General features: G+C 35.0%; 1 protein-coding gene across 1 annotated transcript in view; it reads left to right on the forward strand.

Moving 5' to 3' along the window:
* LOC114053907 (E3 ubiquitin-protein ligase MIB1) overlaps positions 1-20,740 on the forward strand; it is a 144,230-nt gene that overhangs the window by 79,456 nt on the left and 44,034 nt on the right. The window contains exon 13 of the mRNA XM_027877031.1: positions 19,472-19,604. Coding sequence (XP_027732832.1) covers positions 19,472-19,604 — 133 coding nt within the window. The remainder of the gene's footprint in view (positions 1-19,471; positions 19,605-20,740) is intronic.

Below are 20,740 nucleotides of genomic sequence, written 5' to 3' on the forward strand. Positions count from 1 at the left end.
TCTTTTTTTAAAAAAGTATTTCTAGGTTAGCAGCCATCAGTCTGCGATGGAAATAAAATGCTTGGTGATAACATAGAACAGGGCAAACAACATACAGCCCAAGGGACAGATCTTCTACCTTTAAATACATTAAAACTGTATTTTAAAATGCAAAAACCATTCTCAGCTTTTTTGTGCTGTATAGAGAAACAAGCTGTGGACCAAATTGACCTTAGTTTGCCAACCCCTGCCATGGATTATATTCAGACAGGCCTTAGTAATAATAATAATAGCAATAAACATTATTTTTAAATGGCTAGCATGTATATAGTGTTTTAAGGTTTGCAAAAATGTTTTACATATGTTATCAGATTCTTGCAACCCTGGTAGTCCTTTTACAAATGAAGAAACTGAGCCTGAAAGAAGTTAAATGGATTGTTCAGTGTCTGAGGTGGAATTTGGATTCCGGTTTTCTTGATCTAAGTCTATTGCAATCTTTGTTATTTGTCTGGTAGTTAGCAAGTAAGCAGCTTACCACCTAATAGCAAGATAATTTTGTTTTTTGTTGCAAACTCATTCCTTATATTACTTTGGGAAAGAAAAATAGGAATTTTGAATTGGATAGGTACTGAGCAGTTTGCTTCATATGTTGACATTTTAAAATATTCTGGATAATGTAGGAATTACACATAGCTATTTAGAAACTTGGATAAAAATTGTATAGAAAATTACTTTTTTTTTAAAACCAGATGTATGATTTCATTAGTGTAGGGAACTAATGATAAGGAAACTACCTGTACCGGTTTGGATTGGCACCTGCCTTACCAAACTCTAGAGAATCTCCTGGGTCGTTTAGAAGTTGTGACTTGTCCAGATCATATGTTGGCAGTATGTATCAGAAGAGCTTAGGGTCTCTGACTCTGAAGCCAACTCTTTATTTACTATGTCATGACTGCCTCTTTTTCCTTATTTTTTTCTTTTCTTCTCTTTAACATTCTTTTTAAAAAGTTTGAGTTCCAAATTCTTTCCCTCCCTTCAGCCTCTCCTCCACCTATTAAGAAGGCAAGCAATATGCTATCAATTATACCTGTCTTTCATTATTTTAATCTGCTATTTATTAAGATTCTTTTTCTCTGTGTATCTCCCCCTGCCTTTAAAAAAAAAAAAATCAGGTGTTTCAGTCCTAAAGGTAAATGACGTTACCAGTGGTTTCTTCATTTGTCAGATTGGAATCTAGCCAAGAATTCTTAATAGTCACCAAAAGATGCATGTTAAGACTTAGCTGAATTGCCAACCAAACTTACAGGCATTCTCTTTCCTGTCTCCACAAAGTTATTGTTTTTATTTAACTTTTTTTATTGCTAGTAATGGATCTACTAAAGAGTGAATGTAATTATTTTTATAATAATTTAGCTGTAGGAACTTGAGTCTTAAACTTGAATCTTCTTTATGTTAAAGGCTTTTTTTTCTCCTTAAATAGTCTGTCTCACTAGGGGCTTTACTGATGTTTCGTACATTTATGATCTATAAGCAGCTTAGCTAGCATTAGAAAAATACCTGAGAAAGGAAATGCAACTGATAGCCTATTCTTATTTGATACCTGCTTTCGTTTATGTGTAGATATGCCATTCAGATGTGAGCCTTTGAAAACGTTATTTTGCTGTTTGTTCACCTAACTCAGAGCACTCTGAGCTGTCTATCTTGTAAACAAAAGCATGGCATTCAGATAGGCCTGTTTTCATCAGCTATGAATTGAAGAGGCCTTGTAAACTGAGGGCAATGCCAAATTAGTCACATGTCCTTCACATCTTCCATTTTTGCCAGTGTTTTTCACTACAAAGTGATGGGAATAGATAAATGAAAAAGTTATGTGAGCATCTGGATGCTGCCTACTTTTTACTAACCTTCATTAATCTTTGAAATACTTGCCTCCATTTATCAAATAGTTGTTACCCAGAGTTTTTATACAAGAGAGTGGCAAAGTTGGATGGACTAGAGAGCACTTAGAATTTATATCCTTTTTTAAGAGATTCCTTCTTGCTTAGAGTGAGATTCAGGGTCTTTTTGTGAAAGAGAAAAGCGGAAAATTTGTAAATGATTAAAAATTTATATTTATAGCCTTTCCTTTCCCATCACACATGGAACTTAAGTACCTTTGTACCAGGGGAAGGACTACACAAACTACTGAACAGGGTTGTGGGGTGGTATGGTGGTAAGCAGGATTGGCAGGAGTGAATAGAAAGATGTTTGGAAGAAACTTAATAGCCCTTTGTCCCTTTAGGCAAAGGGAAGCTGAGATAATGAGATTCAGTTGGACTGGAGTAGTTGAATAAGGATTCACTAGTTTTCCGCTTCCTTCTTTCCTCCCAGCTTTAAGTAGCTTGCTGCTCTACTCTTAATTTAGTCCTTCGACTGTCTGGAGAGGGACATGTTATGTTGTGTTTAGAGGAATCTCTGCTACTTTCAGTCACTGGTATTTCAAAATAGAAATAATTGTTAGGGGAGAGTTATGTAGGTAAAACAATTTTCTGTATTTTTCTTTGTAAAATGTGTTTATTGAAATAGGTAATGGTTTGAAAGTGATTGTTTTCAAAACTATCTTTGGAAAAAGAAATTTGTGGTTATTCCTAGAACCATATATGTACTTGAAATTGGGATGAAGTGCATACTTATCAGTTTGGACAGTAGTAAATCTTATAAATTATTTGCATTTTATAGTTGATTAGAATATTTTGGAGGTCTTAAATAATCCAATCTAACCTCATCTTATGGAGAAAGATACATTCACCCTAAGGAGTGAGCAATTTTTCCAAGATCACAAAGCTAAAGCTGGGGCTAGGAACCAGGACTAAATGACTCCTACTCCTGTGTTTTTTCTAGTCTACTACAGTTCGTAACTAGGTATGCTGTGTTCTAAGTGCCTCTTTCCCTCCCCTTTCCTCACACTCCAAGTTGAATCAAGGTGAATTTTAACTGGGGTGAATAATGTCAGAATTCTCAGATTAATGCTAAGTAGTCTATGAGAAATTTTGTTTAACCTCTTCTCTAGGCAACCCTTTAAGATTATGTTACTGAGAATGTGCCAATCTGAATTGAGAAGAGTTAATAATGATAAGAACTCATCAAAGAGTTCCGTGTAACAATGAAATCATAGGTCCAGTTCCAATCATCATGTAATACAACCTTTTTTCTCTATATAATTTGGTATTAAATATATAATTTGTTTCAGACTCAACTATACGTAATGATGAATAGTGGTTTAGTGTGCCTGTAGATTTTTAGGTTGCTCTGTCATAGAAAAGAAGTTTAGTTTTTCTATTATGAAGTATGCCTTCATTTCATTACCATTTATCATCTTAGGGGAAATAAATTTAATGTCAAGAAACATGAAATAAATAAGTAAAAGGCTATATTTGAGAAACTTAACAGTCAACATTTATTTTTCATAAAAAAATTTTAATAAACATGTTTGACTAACATAAAAATCATTCTTTACAAGCATTCTTAACAGAAACATTATACCTTAAAATAGTTTGATAAAATATAAAATTCAAATGTTACTGTAAATATCTGTACTGTATTTAATCATCTTCTGAAAAACTTAAATTGAAAATTAGTTGACTTATGTATTTGCTAATTATATTCTTTATTGAAAGTTTTTGCTTTCTTGTAGTAATCAATGCATAGCTACAGCTGGTTGAAGGGGACCAAATCCATAGAATAGGTGATTTGGTTCCATTTTACCAGCTTTAGCAAAGCATTGTCATGCTTTAGAGCTGTTTGATTTGAAATAGTTTAGTTTTTTTGTGTTAGTAACCTTTACAAACTTGGACCCCTCTGTAAGATTTAGAAATTAACAAGATCTGTACTTAGTTTAGCTGAGTTGAAAGACTTCTGTTTTAAAGATGACTACATTTGAATGACTCCTTTTGTTTACGGGAAAAACAGAAATGGGTGGACTGTTACACTGTTTCTTTTACTGAGTCCATCTTTTGAATGACTTCATATAATTTACAAATACAGAAAGTTACTCATTTTTAAAGTAACTGCATTAGAGTAACACATTACACTTGATTTAAATCTTTAGGCAGTAAACCAGATTGCTTAACCAGTGAAAATTGATATCTGTATATTAGAAGTGAGGATAAGTACTGTTCTCGATTTCAACAGGTCACATCTTTTCTATCACCATTGCTTTTTTTAGTCTTAAACTGTTGAGGACCAATAGCAAGTTGCTGAAAGGGGGTGGAGAAGAATGAGAGTGGCCTTGAGGAAGTACCTCTGCCCTTTGGTTTATAAATAGATCATGCGTATATTAAAAGTATTGCTTGAGCCTATGTGGGTGAAAGGAACTACCATATATGTCAGTGTATTTTTCACCTGATATTACTTATGTAATATTGCTAACCTTACACAGACAGTTGGCTAGTCTTCTCTTAAAATAATCATTTGATTTCCTCAAAATTAGTTGTATTTCATTTTGATACAGATACACTAATTTTGAATACAAGTTGCCTAATCTCATCTCATAAGCAAAATGAAGTTTTGGTTAAGGTTAATTTTTTACCTTCATCAAAATTTCTGCTACCTCATTTTCTTGTAGAGGTGACCCTGGATTTTTTCAAGGCTGTGCTTCTGGAATATATACCCTGGCAGATCCTACCTTGCTGGTGAGGCACTGCATACCGGCCTGGTTTTGGACTCTATAGTCTGATGACCAGCCTAAATAATTTTGGAGAGATTTATCACTAGGTTGACCTCTGGTATAGAGAGATTGTGATTAGTTTTGGTGGAAAGAGTACCCTGATCAAAGAAATCTCAGTATTAAAGAAATAATGTCTAAGTAAATAAAAAGCTAGAATTTCACTATTTCATGTTAGCATAATGATGACAATTTAGAAAATAGTAGAACAACTTTTTCTAACATGTATCAAAGCCTGTCTTTAAAGTATTACTATACGAAGTTAAAGGCCTGATTAAAAAAAAAACCAACAGCCTACAAGGGACATTATTAGTTAGAGGAGTCATGCAGAGCTTCAGCAGAATTCTTTATTGTTCCTCTCTTGTCTGACCGGAGGGAGTTAAGGAACCTTTGTGAGGGGGGTGGCGGAGGGGTGGTAAGCATTAGTGCAGACTACTTTTGTCAAGTAGACTCTGCATCTGTTGGTAGCTAAGTATTATGTTGCTGAAGGTATTTATGTAAATATATTCTTTATACTGTGTATTCTAATAAAAACAGAGCAGGTGTCAGGTTGCCTGGACTTAAGCACTGATGATAACTTTAAAATGGGCTTCTATTTTTATCAGTTATATGGGAACTACTTAGTAGATCCAGCTGCTCAAGTGTGCTTTTGGATGTCAGTTCAGTTTCATATACTGGCCATATCGGGGCAAAAAGAGGCCATGGAAAAAAAGAAACACATAGTACAGCATTTGATAATGTCAGCATCTGTTATCCCTGTCAGGGAGACAGTTGAAATGTTTGAGTTACAACAGTGTCAGCAGATGCCCAGAGTTTAATGTGTACTCAGTTAAAAATGAACAGCTGATCTAAGTGATAGCTGTGACATTTTAGTATGACTGAATATACTCTTAGACATGTTAACAAGCTAATATGCAATAGTATCAATATATGATCATACCTTTTGTAATGGACTAGCCTCATTTTGTTTCAAAGTGTCATATGATCTTAAAATGAGATTATAAGAGATCAGTGGGTCATTGGTACATTTTCAGTAATTTTTAAAAATAAAATTTAAAACGTATAGAGTAATTGATCTGTAAGGTTATTCAATATGAAATTTAAGGGGATAATCATAATGAAGTAGTAATTTTGGAGAACATGGGAGAAACCGCCATCCATTGTTGAAGTAGTAAGTCATGGAGTTGCTGTTTAGAACTTCTAAAGGTCACTGTTTATCAGGTAACATAAAATTCTTTAAAAATTGTTATTAAAAGATGAACACTAGGCTGTGTTTGAGGGAATTAGTTCTTTAAAAGATCATTATTGGAAATATTTTTAAAATATGTTAGTTTAGATATTTCTTCTGCACATGTGATTATCCTTAATCAACCTTAAAAGATTTATAGTCTCTCAAACACCACAAGGTCAGTTTCATTTTCTCCGCAGGTTATAGGTGTAATTTATGATTTCTCTATTGCGTGATTGACTAATTACATTAATGGGTAGAAAGAAAACGCACTATGGCAACTTTTAGACATTTCTGTCTTCTGACACACAAAAAGAACACTATATTAAAAAGCCAGCATAACTCAAACAAAATCCCATACCTCAGGTAAGATCTTCCTAGCTATCCAAATTGAAATAGTATCACTTGGGTGTGCTTGTCTGAGAGATGTCCCAGCATTAACTTTTATGGCCTTAAGAGTGCTTATTTTATTCGTTTTGATGGGCATGTAGGATTTCTTTCTCCCATTGAACCCCCCCCATAGTGCTTATTCATAACAATTGATGGTTTTAATGCTAATATCTTTCTAGATTTCTTATATTTGCAATTTTCTACAAATAGTGGGTCTTTAGCATTTATAATAAATTGAATTATAACACTATACCTTGCAAATAGGTAATAGTTGGGCATCTATATATTAGTTAACCCAGTTTAGCTTAAATATAATTGCTTGGGATAAAACAAAGCTCAAATATATATAGTAAAATGACCTCCCAAAGCCCTCATTATTTTTTTTAATTCAAGATTCTATTGGTAGTGGTAATCTTATGATTAGCAGTTGTGTCCTAGAAATCATTGGATTATCATTTTCTATGCTTACGTCTAACATTTCAGTTTGTTCCATCTAAACACTGGGTAAAAAATTTTAAACAAACTTAAAAAGCAATAAGACCAAAGATACTTTTTCTCTTGGGGAGCAGAGATAGGGAAAACGGGGTCACAGATAGGGAAAACAGGGTCACTGTTAATCAGTAATCTTTTAGAATTGAAGGTATTGCTGTGACTGATTGTTACAACTACTAAAAAAAAGCCTTTTGATGAAAAATTTCCCCAAATATGTAGAGGTCAGATTTCAACAGCTGTTTTTTTGCTAACATTTTTGACTGAGTAAGCCTTTTTTTTTTTGTATGCCAGAATTTGACAAATCAAAAAATCTTACTAATGTGACATACCTAAATTAAAATGTAATAGTTGAATCAAAATATTATTGGTAGATACTAGATTTGAAAGTAAGCCGTGTTTTCTTCTTTTTGTGCTAAGATGACATTTTTTTTTTGCTCTCAGGTTTTAGTCACCTGACTCACTCTGAATCTTTCTTGTTTTTAAAAAAGATTTAAAATGAGAAAGCATGCTTTAAAATGGAAGAAAATGAACCAAAATACTCAAACTTTTCTTTACCTTTTTCTCAACAGAAATCTTTCTTCCTCCATATAAATACATTCAGTGTCTTTGGAATGGAATATTTTATTTCACATTTTATTGTGGCAATACTAAAAAATGTCCTCTTTCTTGCAGGTTAATTTGCCACATGAAGGTCACGCCAAAAGAAATGTTGCTCTTTCCCGGCGCAGTCTAGTTTATCTAGTGGTTTATCACCTACCAAAAATACATACTTCTTTACATTCCATAGCATTGTATGTTCATATGGGTACATAAAGAAGTATGTACTCTGAGTAGGTCTAGATGGTTGTCAGATAAACCTGAAATGTTTCATTTTCCTTATTCCTTTATCATTAGAATAACATTGAGCTTTCTCATTATTTACAAAAATGGTGCAATTACTTGCACAGATTACTTTTTCACAAGGACTGAACTTTAGTGTCATTTACCTGCAGATTTGGCATTAAGGCTTACTATACTTCGTTGTTGATGCTGGACATAGTCATTTCCAAACATATCAGTTGCTCTTCATCCTGGTTTGACTGAATTTGTATGATTCATTGACCTGATGAAGTTGTGCAGGGTATATTTCGGTAATTGGAAAGGTTTCATCTTGGTCTTCTCAGCAGAATTCTTTCATGACTTGTGCTTCTGAATTCTAAAAGCAGGTAGTTCAGTGGAAAATAAATTTTTCATAAACTACATCTTAATAAAAATTTCCCGCTTTATCCAATTAATACTTTTTATGTAGATTTTATAATTTGTAAGTAATAAAATATGTCCAAAGTGCCTTAAGGGCAAATTTTCAAGAGAATGACTAAGTTTAAAGAGAAAAGGAATAGTTATTATTTTAAGATTTAAGCTACCAGTAGGCCATAGGTCAAAAGTGGTAATGTTTATTTGAATGCTTCTTTAATGTTTTTATTGTCATTATTAGTCATTAAATTTATTTACTTGAAGTTTCATGACATTTTCTAGGAGAATTAAAAATTAATAATCAGATATAAAATATTTAGTTGCTAGCCAATTAAAAGTTTCTTTTTTTTTAAACCTCTTTGTTGAACATACTAGAGCAATTGAACGATAAACTAAGTATATGAGTATATAAACTTAAAAGAACTGAAAAGTTTGGGGATAGGATCATCCCAGTTTTAGCACGTGCATTTGTCAGAGATGAAAATAAGTTATAGTAAGAGAAGACTTAATTCTTATAGCATTGAAGACTTAATTGCAAATAAAGTATCACAGGAAATTTTGTAGTTAAAAAAAAAAAGGCAGGGAAAGTGGATTTCCTGCAGCCCATGACAAAAAGCTAGTGCAGCAGATAGAGAACAAATCAGAATGTAGCTGTAGATAGCCCAATACTACAAGGAGAAACAGCAATGCAGTATTAGAATTACAGCGTGCACATTCTGAGTTTAAATTAAATTGTCTTTGTGGCTATTAAGTGTTAAGCATTTTTAAAAATATCTCATGATTATATTTCTTAGTGTCCTGAATCTTGAAATAATCATTTAGTAATTTTTAAGATAACATCTCTGAAAATAGGTTATAATTTACTGGGGTAACAAAATGATCCACTACACAGCCATTACCAAGAATAAACCTTTAATTTTAGTAATTAATAAATGGCAGGAAAGGACCTTTCCACTTATGACATAACATCTTTCAAATAAGTTGTCTGGCATGATATATTGGGCTGCTTTTTCAAAGCCTCCTTTTTACACTACTAAGGCTTTCTACTTGAACTCTAAAATTAAACTGTGTTCAGATAGTAATTAATCATTTAAAGCAACCATCTAGTAAATCGTAGGTAAGCATGCAGAAAGTCAAAGGAATCCTTAAAAAGTACAGAATAACATAGGCCTTGTGATGCTGTTACCTGTAAGCTTAGTGTCATGCAGCATTTGCAGTTGGAAGAGAGGTAATGACCTACAGAGACAGACCCATCAGCAGCAGCCATCTCATCCTGAGTGTTCGTTCACTCTATTCGCTGATTCAGCTCTTCATTACATGGGAGGGGGGAAGTAAGGGGGAAGTGTCGGTGAATACAGTACCTCACCTTCTTAAATAGAAAAAACTTACCTTCTCCCGCCCCCCTCCTTCCCAAAAAAGCTAGTGTCTACAGTAAAATTTAATCATCATTGCTATCTTTCTTGGAATGTCAAATTACTAATACTGCGTAGAAATGAGTACCTTGTGCTTGCTGGACCGAAAGTTAAGGATGCTAGAATGTCCAAGGAAGATGAACCTAGCTCATTTCTCAGATGAAGAGCTCCGGAAGAGGAAAAAAAAGTTGCAGAGGAAATTACTTAATTTTTAAAAGGCAAAAAAGCATACTTTTCTCCCCCCCACCAAAGCAATAGCAACCCCCCCCCCCCAATTATCCTACCCCCACCATAATGTATTGGATTCTTCTGGCGTCTTAAAAAGTACACTGCATCTTTTCTTGCTTGAGGTTTTGCTTTTGTTTTGTTTTTAGTTTCCAAGATTAAAGGGTAGGCAGATCTGTATTGAGGCTACCTTTTCATCTCCAGAGGTCAAGTCTGCAAGCGAGGTCAGGACTTCCACATGGACACTACAGAGGCTAACCATATTTTCTACTCAGAGGGGTTGAGCTAAACTGTTACAGCTTTATAGGCAGCTAAGCATTTAAAACATGCACTCCCAGGCAAACGGGCTCTCTTGTGCCTCTCTCTTCCCTGACCATATTTAGTCAACCATAGCAAAAAATAGTCTCTCAGCTGTCGATTGTCGATCCAGAAGCTGAGGAAGCCTCTATCTTGCTTTCTGCCTATTGATTGTTCATCCTGCAGTCCCAACACACTGCTTTGCCATTTGTCCTGCAATTTTTTTTTAGCACTGCCAAATAAAGCAGTCTCTCATGTTTCCACTTATATTTCCCAGATTTTCACTGAGCTTGCGCTGTTACTAGTAAAGCCTGTCACTATACTTAGAAGCACTGCAGAGCAAAGAGGCAAAGAAAAAAGAAACATCACCTTGACTAGAGTAGCAGGACAGTCATTAGACACATATGGAACAAGAAATACTCTTTTACTGTCATAACATGTTTTATATTCTGACTTTTTTTGGTAGTGACAAGTGTCAGACTAATATATTATAAAACTATAGGCCTGAGTAGTTGTAGTTAATTGTTCTTGCATATATTTTTCAATCAATAAATATAGTTTGATTCTGTTATATTTGAATAGATGATAGGTAAGATAGTCAAATAATTTGTGTTATGGAGGAGGAAGGACAAAGTTAAAAAAAAGTGCTCTGTTCATATAAAGTCTTTGGAGGCTAATGAAATTAACCTTAATTAAAATATAGATAATTATAGTTCACAAATAGCTTTTATTCAGTGTTTTTTGGGGAGAAAAATCCAGGTAATGCTTTATCATGGAATAGTCTACTAAGTGTACATTTACATTGAAGCATCCAAGTATATGCAGAATATGTTTTGATATGAATAAATGCACTGTTATATTTAAATATAAAATAGTTGTTTCCTTCAGAAAGAGTTTGAAGTGTTTCCATGACCCTTTTTAATTTAAAAAGCAAAACAAAACATTTATTAACATTAAAGCTTCTTCTACGACAAAGACCAAATAACCCACAACTTTATGTTATGGCATAGAACATAACTCTTGAGAACGGTGTTTATGTGTTAAATGTTGGCAACATATACAGAAGTTTTTTATCATATTACTTACACACACACACACACACACACACACACACACCCAGGAAAAGGCAGAATGCTAATATTAAATTGAATAACCCTGTCAGAAAAAAATCATTTCAACATGATATTTAAAAAAAAAACCCAACCAAACTACGAACCTAGAAAACCAACTATTATCTTTACTTTATCAGTATCTTTTCTCAGAAATATCATTCAAGAGAAGAACCCAGGAAAGAAAATCATAGTCACTTTTCTAGGTTCATTCTGGTATAGGACAAATTTGCCCTTGAGACTATGCCTTTGCAGGTTTAGTGCAAGTTACAAGGGACCTTAGAGGTCATCTGGTTTAATCCCCTCATTTTACAAATGAACCCAGAGGTTAAATGATTTGCCCAAGATCAAACAGCTATTTTGTAGCAGAGCCAAAACTAGAATTCAGTTTATATTGTCGGAGGCTCATTTGGGATAGTTTGAGGGGGTCCATAGTACCACATTACCTCCTTGTTGCTTCTGGTATCTGATGGTTTATTTTTTCAATTAGAAATTGAACAAACTGCACGTGTAGTATAAATGAATAAATTTTTTCAGGATTTAGGGGCTTCAGGATTTCCAGACTGTTGAAATATCATGTTTGTGGATCATTTGTCCTCGCTACTTGTATGATATCTCTACTATAGTGCCTAGTGCAATGATCTGTAGGTGATAGGCACTTACTGAGTATTGTTGATAAATGAGAAGGTGGAGAGAGTAACCGTGACCATGTAGAAAGAAGTAGGTAACTACTTTCCTTGTACCTACACTAGTGGTGCTGGTGGAGGTGGCAGTACTTGGCTATCTAGCATGCTTAGTTTTCCTGGTGGGTTGTTCCCACCAGTGAGTGGATAGTTACATCATCTGTCTTATTCTTCTACCTATTTTGTAGAGAAGACAGCATGGGCAGACTTTAGGAATTTTATATGTATAAAGTTATGAACACTTTTTTCTTTCATGGAGTTGGAAAAGATCACCTTCAGTATAGGATGTAAAAATGAGTTCTGGGGCAGGAAAAAAAAACAAAACTAGATCATCAGAGTGGTTGTAGGGAGTAGTAGTGGCAGTTTTATGAACTACCATCATTAGATTCTGGCAACAGGGGTTTGAGGTTACCATGATGAAAGGTAAGTAGCAGGGTAAGATTATGCTGGTTCTTTGGTGAGCCAGCATGCTATTGGTACTGTTCAGCAATTTCATGTTGGGACAAAAATCACATATCTACTAAACAGTTAATATGGGACTAGAGATTTTCAGCCTAGATAAAAGTTAGAGACAAATAGCTTGTTCATTCACCTTGCTCTATTAAACCAATAACTTATTTCACTTGTCTTCAGCAAGAGCATGTCTTTGTTAAATGTGGAAAAGCATTTATTGAATACCTACTATGTAATTAGCCTGATGTGTGGAGGATTCAAAGATAAATAAGACAGTTTCTAACAGCAGGGGAAATAGAAAAGTTCATTTTGCAGAATGTTGAAATAAAAGAAGGGCAGGGAACCTTTGGCTTTGGGACTGTGAAGGGTAATTTTTTATTTGGACATGAAAAAATGACTTATTTTGTTAGGCAGAAATTTGAAAGAAGGACATTTCAGTTGTAAGAACACTTTTACCTAAAAAGTTACATTTACATAGTGCCTTACAGTTTACAGGATGCATTCGCATTACATGTATTCTCATTTGATCCTCCTGACTCACCTGAGAAGGAGGCAGGGCAAGTGATAGTATCCTTACTTTTCACATGAGGAAACAGGTTCAGAGAGCTTGGGTGATTTGTCCATACTGCTGGTGCCAGGGCTAGGAACCTCTGGTCTCTTTCGGTGAGCTTCTTTACTTTCCTGGCTCTTTTGTAGGCTTTATTTGCTTTGAACCTCTCTTGTCTTTTGTGACTTGAATAAAATGGCATTAATTTGGACTTACCAGTTTAGGAATTTGTGATATTTTAACTGACATTAGCTAGCATTTTTCTTTATAGATGGTAACAAGGTAGAATTCAAGAACTGATAAGCAAATTAAGGTAGCTTAAACACTGGGGCATAGTTAACCTGCTAAAGTAAACAAATGTTTAAAATATTTTAGAAGCCCACTTTCCAAATGGATACTTCTGATTATAAGTATTATCCATTGGTTAAAAACAAGTTAGTAGGTATTATACTTGAAATCATTTTCTTAGTGGTTAGTTGCTATACTTGGACAGGTATCTCCTTTTGGTTATTCTAAGGATGCCACAAGGCGAGTCTGCTCCATAATTACTCTTTTTCCTTCATGGTCTACTTCTTTGACTGTGTCTTTCATAGACTGGGTATGAGACAATGCATCCAGTTTTTGTTATTAGTCATTATTTTATTATCAAATATTATCTCCAGAATACTTCTGTTAAAATTCAGTGTGTTTTCTAAGGAGAGGATACATACATAGTAAAATTAAACTTAAGAGGGAGAATGCCCAAAACAAATTTAATCTACTTTGTGAAATTTCCAAGTAATAAAAAGATGTTAAAAATTATAGTTCACACATTTTGATATTTATCTGACTTAGTAAGACATTTACCATATCCCCTCTGAAGAAGAGTGTAAACTCCTCCAGTGAAGTCATATATTTAGAGTTGGAAGGGACATTAGAGGTCTCTTAGTCTAGTGTCCTACCTTTCCCCTTTTACAGGTGTGGTTGTGTCCCAGAGAGATTGTTGCTTGCCCATACAGATAGTATGTAACAGAGCCAGGATTTAATAAATCCAGGTCTTTGGTCTCAAAAACTAATTCTTTTTCCACTATTACCCTTTCCTTTGTGCAGAAATTGAAGACTGGATTGCTTTGAATATACTTTATATTTCAGTTTACATGTTGCATCCTCTTGGCAGACTTGGGGATGGGGGTGGGGAATCTACCTATACTTAAATCGTTATCACCTTGTAGAGTACCTTTTACATGTTGGATAGTTTTTTTTTTAAATCATTATCCAAATACTTTTTTTAAAATTTATTTTTAGTTTTGAATTCTTTCCCTTCCTCCAACCCCTCCCTACCCATTGAGAAGGCAAGAAATATGATACCCATTATACATATGAAATCATACAAAACATATTTCCACCTTAGCAATGTTTACATAGGTGTTTAAAAAATATTTGAACAGGAGAAAAGAATGGACATTCCTCTGCTCATTTCAACATAATCTTACATAATAATGAGACATTGATCTGATTCTTAGTGACTGTCATGATTAAAGCTTCTTTGGGGTATATAATTAGTATGGGAGAAGAAACTAAATTTGGGGGATAAATACCAGTGTATTTAATAGTGTCAAGTGTTCCTATAATGATGTAACTTTAGAGAATGATGGAACATTGTGTTACAGGAATAGCATTAGTCTTAAATTCAAAGTGTTCCAAGTTTGGTTCCTTCTTCAGTGTAGACTAGCTTTATGATCCATGGCAAGATTACTAACCCTCCATTTCCTCATCTGAGAAATAGGGAATATTAATGCTTTCATAATCTACCTTAAAAAGTTGGCATGAGGAAAACCACTTCATAAGTGATAAAATGATATATAAATTGGGTTATTTTCATTACTAGTACCACTAATAATAGTAGTAGTAATAGTATAGACTATCTCTGCTTTCCCCTCAAAATTTTGTCCCTTGAAATTTTTCTAAGTATGTTTTTCTGACATTCCAGTTTTGCTTTAAAAAAAAGTTTTTGTTCTATGTATACATAATTATTCTGAGTCATAGCATTCAAGGGAAAAAAACCCACAAATTTAATATCTTCATTGAATAGGTTGTACATTCCAAGTCAGCATTTAAAATTTTTCCCCCCTACCCCACTCCTTACCTGTCTTAATCTCTCCTTCACTACTGGCTGCTTTCCTGCTGCCTACAAATATACTCAGGTTTCCCTTATCCTAAAAAAAAAAACAAAAAACTGTTCCTTTGACCTTGATACCCTCATGCTATGATACTTATTTAGTCCTTTTAAATGGTAAATGTAGGAGTTGTCCTTTCTCCTACTTCTACTTTCTTTTCAAATTTAAGATTACTTTTTTCAAGTATCAAGCTTTTACTTTTTCTCCTTTCCACCTTGACTATCCCCCTCCTCAACAAAATTTAAAACCCTTCTAACAAATAAGCATAATCAAAACAAATTCCCATATTAGCTATATCTGAACTGTATATTTATTTCTGCATATTAATCCATCACCTCTGTGTCAGGAGGTAGGTAACATTCTTCATCTATTTTCTGTATTCATGCTTAATCATTACATTGATTTTGTACATATGAGTCCTTTTTCTCTGACTTTTCTTTGGTATGTAGGCTTAGTAGTGGTATTGCTGGGTCAAAGGATTTGCAGTTTCGTGTTATTTGAGGGATAGTTCCATATTGTTTTCCAGAATGACTGTACCAGTTCACTAACAGTGCATCAATGTTCATGTTTTCCTGAAGCCCCTCATACATAATATAATTTTCCCTTTTTTTGTCAACTTTGCCAATTTGATGGGTGTAAAGTAGAACGTAAAAATTGTTTTAATTTGCATTTCTCTGTTAGTGATTTTGGAGCATTTCTTCATATGGCTATAGGCAACTTGGATGTCTTCGCTTGAGAATTGCTTTCTCCTGTCCTTTGGCCCTCTATTTTTTAACATCATCTGCTCCTCAACCCCTTGCAGTATGGCTTTCAGCCCTAACAAGCTGCATATCTAATTCTCTCCAAAGTTTTCAGTGACCTCCATGGATAAAATACTACTTTAAGATATTTAATTGATACTTTTAAAAAATAAGAACAATGCATATCCCAGTGACTTTCCTTTTCCCCCACTCCAAAACAAAACAGAACAAAACAATGACTTTTTCTCAGGTCTCATCCTTCTCGATATTATTTGCCACTTTGTATTGCATGATATTTTCTTCTTTGGCTTCTATGGTACTATCCTCTCCTGTGTCTTTTTCTGCTTGTCTTGTCATTCCTTCTCAGTTTCTTTTGTTGGTTTCTTCTCCTTCAGCCTCCAAAGTATGGATGTCTCTCAAGGCTTTGACTTTGTCCTTCTCTTTAATTTCTTTGACTGTCTGATCCACTTCCATGACTTTACTTGTAAATTACTTTGTAGATAACTACAGAATCTATACATCTTGCACCAGTGTATGTTTCGAGTTTAGTCTTGCATCTCATCTCCATCCGCCTTCTTGGAATCTCTACTTGGAAGTCTTGTTAGCACTACAATCTTGACTTTTCTAAAGCTAAACTCATTACCTTTGCCCCAAATTTGCCCTTTCTCCCAGTGTATTTTGATGGAACATTATCACTTGGCCTTAAAAACTGAGTAGCTTTTTACTTTCTCTTTTGCTTATACCTCACATCAAAGCAGGGTCAAGTCTTCTCTGTTCTAGAACTTCTGTAGCATTACTATTTTGCCACTTCCTTGATCTTTATACAGGTCCCACTTAGTTTTAGTTCCTTATCACTTCTCATGTGGAGTATTGTAATAATCTACTAACTTATCTCAGTGCATCAATTTTTTCTCCCTTCCAGTCTTGGCCATGTTACTTGGAATTTAAATTCCTCTATAATCTGGCTTCTAGGGTTGTAATGTAAAAAACATTAAATTTGGGGTCAGAGGACCTGAGCTTTAAGTCTGACCTCTAATACTTTTAAGACCTGTTTTCCTTTGGGTCATTCACTTCATCACTGTGAGCCTCTTTTCCCTCACCTGTTTATTCATTCCATCAGCATTTATTAAGTGCCAAATATTGTGCTAAGCCATTTTACTTGAACTCTCTTTTCTTCATCTCAAATCCCCTGGTCATTACTACCCACTCGGCTTCTTTTATCCAGTCTCTGACGAGAAGGGCCTTTCTCCTTGCCAAGCCACCCCCATTTGTACATTAATTCCATCCTCTCCTGTCTTCTCCAGCAGATTGCATCCTCAGTCCCTGTCTTGAATCTTCAACCTTTTCCTATCAGCTACCTTCAAACAGGCCAAACCTTTCTTATCTTCAGAATACCTTCGCTAGTACACCCTACTATCCCCTCAAAGTATTGTCCTAGATCTCTTTTCCCTCTCTCAGACAAACTCATAGAAAAATCCTTCTATACTCACTCATCAACCTTTGCAGTCTGGCATTTGGCCTCATCATTCAATTGAAACTGCTCTCTCCATAGTTACCAACAGTCTGTTAATTGCCAAATCTGATGAGCTCTTCTCAACCCTGTCTGTTGGCAGCGATACTGTTGGCCACTCTCCTCCTGGATATGCTCTGCTTTCTGTGTTCTTCTAACACTGCTCTCTCTTATTTTGCCTCCAACCTATTTGACCATTCTTTGTCAATCTCCTAGGTCCTTTTTTCTTCTTCCTAAACTTTTTTCTTCTCTCTAAACTTTCTCTTGATGTGTAGTACCTTTGTATTGACTATTCTCCATGCCTGAAGAGTACTCCCTTCTTACCTCTACCTCATAGTCCCTATCATCCTTTAAGGCACAATTGAAACATCATTTCCTACATGAAACCTATTCTGTTTCTCTCCAATTTTTAGTGCTGTCCCACCCAAATTACTTTGTATATATTTGTATTTATTAACTATATACATATATATGTATAAGTACATGTATGTACACACATATGCGCAAGTCTCCCTCACTAGATTGACCGCCTTGGGAAATGTCTAGTTAGAGAGTGTGGTATGGATGATGTTACAGCAAAGGATGCAGAGAAGGAATGGCCAAGTAGGGGGAAAGCCAGGAGAGAATAAGCTGGAGTCAGATTATAAAAGTGCTTTAAATGTGAGACAGGAATGTGTCTTTTATCATAAAGGCAATATCAAGCCACTGGAAATTATAAAGAGGGAAAAGACATGGTCAGACTGCTGGTTTAGGAATACCACTTCGGCAGCTGTATAGAGAGACGGTGGTTCAGAGAGGGAAGAAATTTGAGTCAGAGTCTAATTAGGAGGTTGTTGCAATAATCCAAGTAAATCTTGAGGGCTTGAATGAAAATGTAGCTATGTGAATGGAAAAAAGTAGATGCTTGTGAGAGATGTTGTAGAGGCTAAATCAGTTTTACTTGTCAGCTAATTGGAGGGAAAGTGAAGAATTAAAAGTAACCCCTAGGCCAGGGGTGGGAGCATGGGGCCTCAAGGCCACAAGTGGCCCTCTAGGTCCTCGGTCTGTGGCCTTTGACTTGTGTCCAAGTTTTACAAAACAGATGCTTTTATTATTTATTATCTTCAAAGAGACGATAATTGAATCCAAGGGAACAGAGGTCACCAATTGAGAGTACAGAGATAGAAGTGGGCTTGGGACAAAAATGGGGAATAACAAAAGTCTCAAGTGAAAAGAACTAACTCAATTAATAAGAAAACTTATGAAAAATAATACTGACTGATTTTTGGACACCTTATAAAAATCTGTAAGTATTTTATCCTTTATACCTAAGCGTGAGAAATATAAAATAGAGAAATTTAGTGCCTTGGAGAAATAGGCTAAAGATATAGACCAAGAAAAGCCCCTCCTACCTCCAAAAAGAATATGAAACTTTAAATAGATGTGACCATAAGTGACTTAGATATCTTTCTTTAAGGTATCCTTTAGCTTATTTTGGGTAGTTTAATGGTGATATTCTTTCACATTATTTGGGATAAAATAGTATGTGAACTTGGGTTTGGTAATTTATGCATTAGAGTCTGTTTTTAGTCTGAGGTCATATTAGATGAATTATAGGGATAGGGAATGAACTTGTGATTTCATTGGCATACAGAATTCCTGGAATGGAAAACTCTTTAATGATGTCGGTCAGCACATTCTTTGCAATTTATAGTTAACTAAAGAACTGTGAGGTTGTGATTTACCTAAGATCACACAAGCATTATGTATCAAAGGTAGGGCTTAAACCCGTCTTCCTAGTTCTGAGGGTAGCCCTCTTCTCACCTCGCTACCTATTATAAAGTATTATAAATTTAAGAGATAGGATGTTTGAATTTACATTCTTGTTTGGCTTTCTCATTTTACCCTAGAATTGTACAGAATGAATAATATCATTCCCATTTACAGATGAAAAACCTGAAGCTCAGCGAGATTAATTTGCTCAGTCATTTAGGTAGTCCTTCTCACCTCAGAAGGGGAGGTGGTGTTACATTTCCTCATCTCTTCTCCCAGCTAGTATCGGTCATTATGATTACACAGTTTTGGGCTTCCTTTTAGTGTTCTTTAGTCTTCTAATATTTCTCTGAATTCCTTGTATTTACTCTTATGGCATAATTATGTTGTGTTACATTTATATGTTGCCTTTTGTTTAGTAATTCTCTCATCAGTGGGTACTCACTGGGTTTATAACTGCTTTTATAAAAGTGCTGTTTTGATGATTTTCATATATGTGGTAGAGAATAGGCTTTTCCAGAGAAAAGCATTTAAAACAAGTCCCATCAAAATTTGACTTTCAGTGCAATGCGTGTATTACTATCCAAACTGCCAAGACCATGGATTGTGGATGAGAAGAAAGATGATGGTTACACTGCCTTGCATCTAGCTGCACTTAATAATCACGTAGAAGTGGCCGAACTCTTGGTGCATCAGGTAAAGTATACAACATAAGATTTACAGCTAGGTAGTGCAATGGATAGAGCTCTGGGTCTGGAGTCAGCAAACCAGAGTTCAAATTCACCTTTGAGCTTAGTCCAATGAGATAAGTGCTCCAATATAGTCATAAACTTTCATCACGAAATTCCGTTAGCACTTTTCATTATGTAAATTGTAAGTAGGTCATAATAATAGATAGTATTTATGTAGCTCTTTAAGTTTTGCAAAGCACTTTACAAATATCATCTCATTTTATCCTCAAGAAACCCTGGTGGGTAGGTGCTTGTGGTAGGCCTGGCTCTAGCACTGTTAATTCAATTTTTGATGTTGGGAAAAAATGAGGCACTCTGAGAGTCACTGAACATTTAACAGACACAGTTGACTTTGACCTAACTCCAGTAAGAATATGCAACAAAGATAGCTTCTCTGGATGAGATCTCCCTCGTGTCTCTTTGGAAACTCATCTGGTCATTAAGTCATCGGAGTATGGTGACTCATGTGGTCTCAGACACTTACCGAGTCTGAAGAGCCCAGACTACATGCAGCTTGACCAGAAAGCTGTGTGGTGGAGAGAAAGCTGGATCGGAGAAGCTAGGGCTGAAAGAATTTGTGTCAGGAAATTGTTGGTCTTATCAAAGTGCCATTATTATCCTCATTTTACAGATGAGGAAATTGAGGTGGGCAGAAGTTAAGTGACTTGCTCAAGGTCACACAGCTTGTGTCTGAGGCTGTATTTGAACTCAGAACTCTCTGATAATAAAAATTTATTAGATAACTACTTTATATTTAACATTGTGTTTATAATAATAAGTGGAAGACAGCTTCTGCCCTCAGGAAACTTACACCATACTGGAAAGGGAGTAAGACTAATGTGAAAAAACACAGTATCACATCAGAAAAGAGAGTAGATAAGATGTGAATCTGTGCTAGGTTTTCTAGGCTCATTCTAAGTTTCTGGTATACTAGTATGACCTGAAGTTCCAACTATTGGAGATGGTCAGTAAAATTCATTTGTAATGGAAACAACTAGAAAATTCAGATCACTTAGAATGTATGCATACTTCTTGAGGGCAGGTTTAGCACTATTCCTGGCACATAATACATCCCTGTTGATTGACAACCAGTTTTTTTTT

Source organism: Vombatus ursinus, unplaced genomic scaffold (genome assembly GCF_900497805.2).
Source record: "Vombatus ursinus unplaced genomic scaffold, bare-nosed wombat genome assembly UNPS02014812.1, whole genome shotgun sequence".
NCBI lineage: Eukaryota > Metazoa > Chordata > Mammalia > Diprotodontia > Vombatidae > Vombatus > Vombatus ursinus.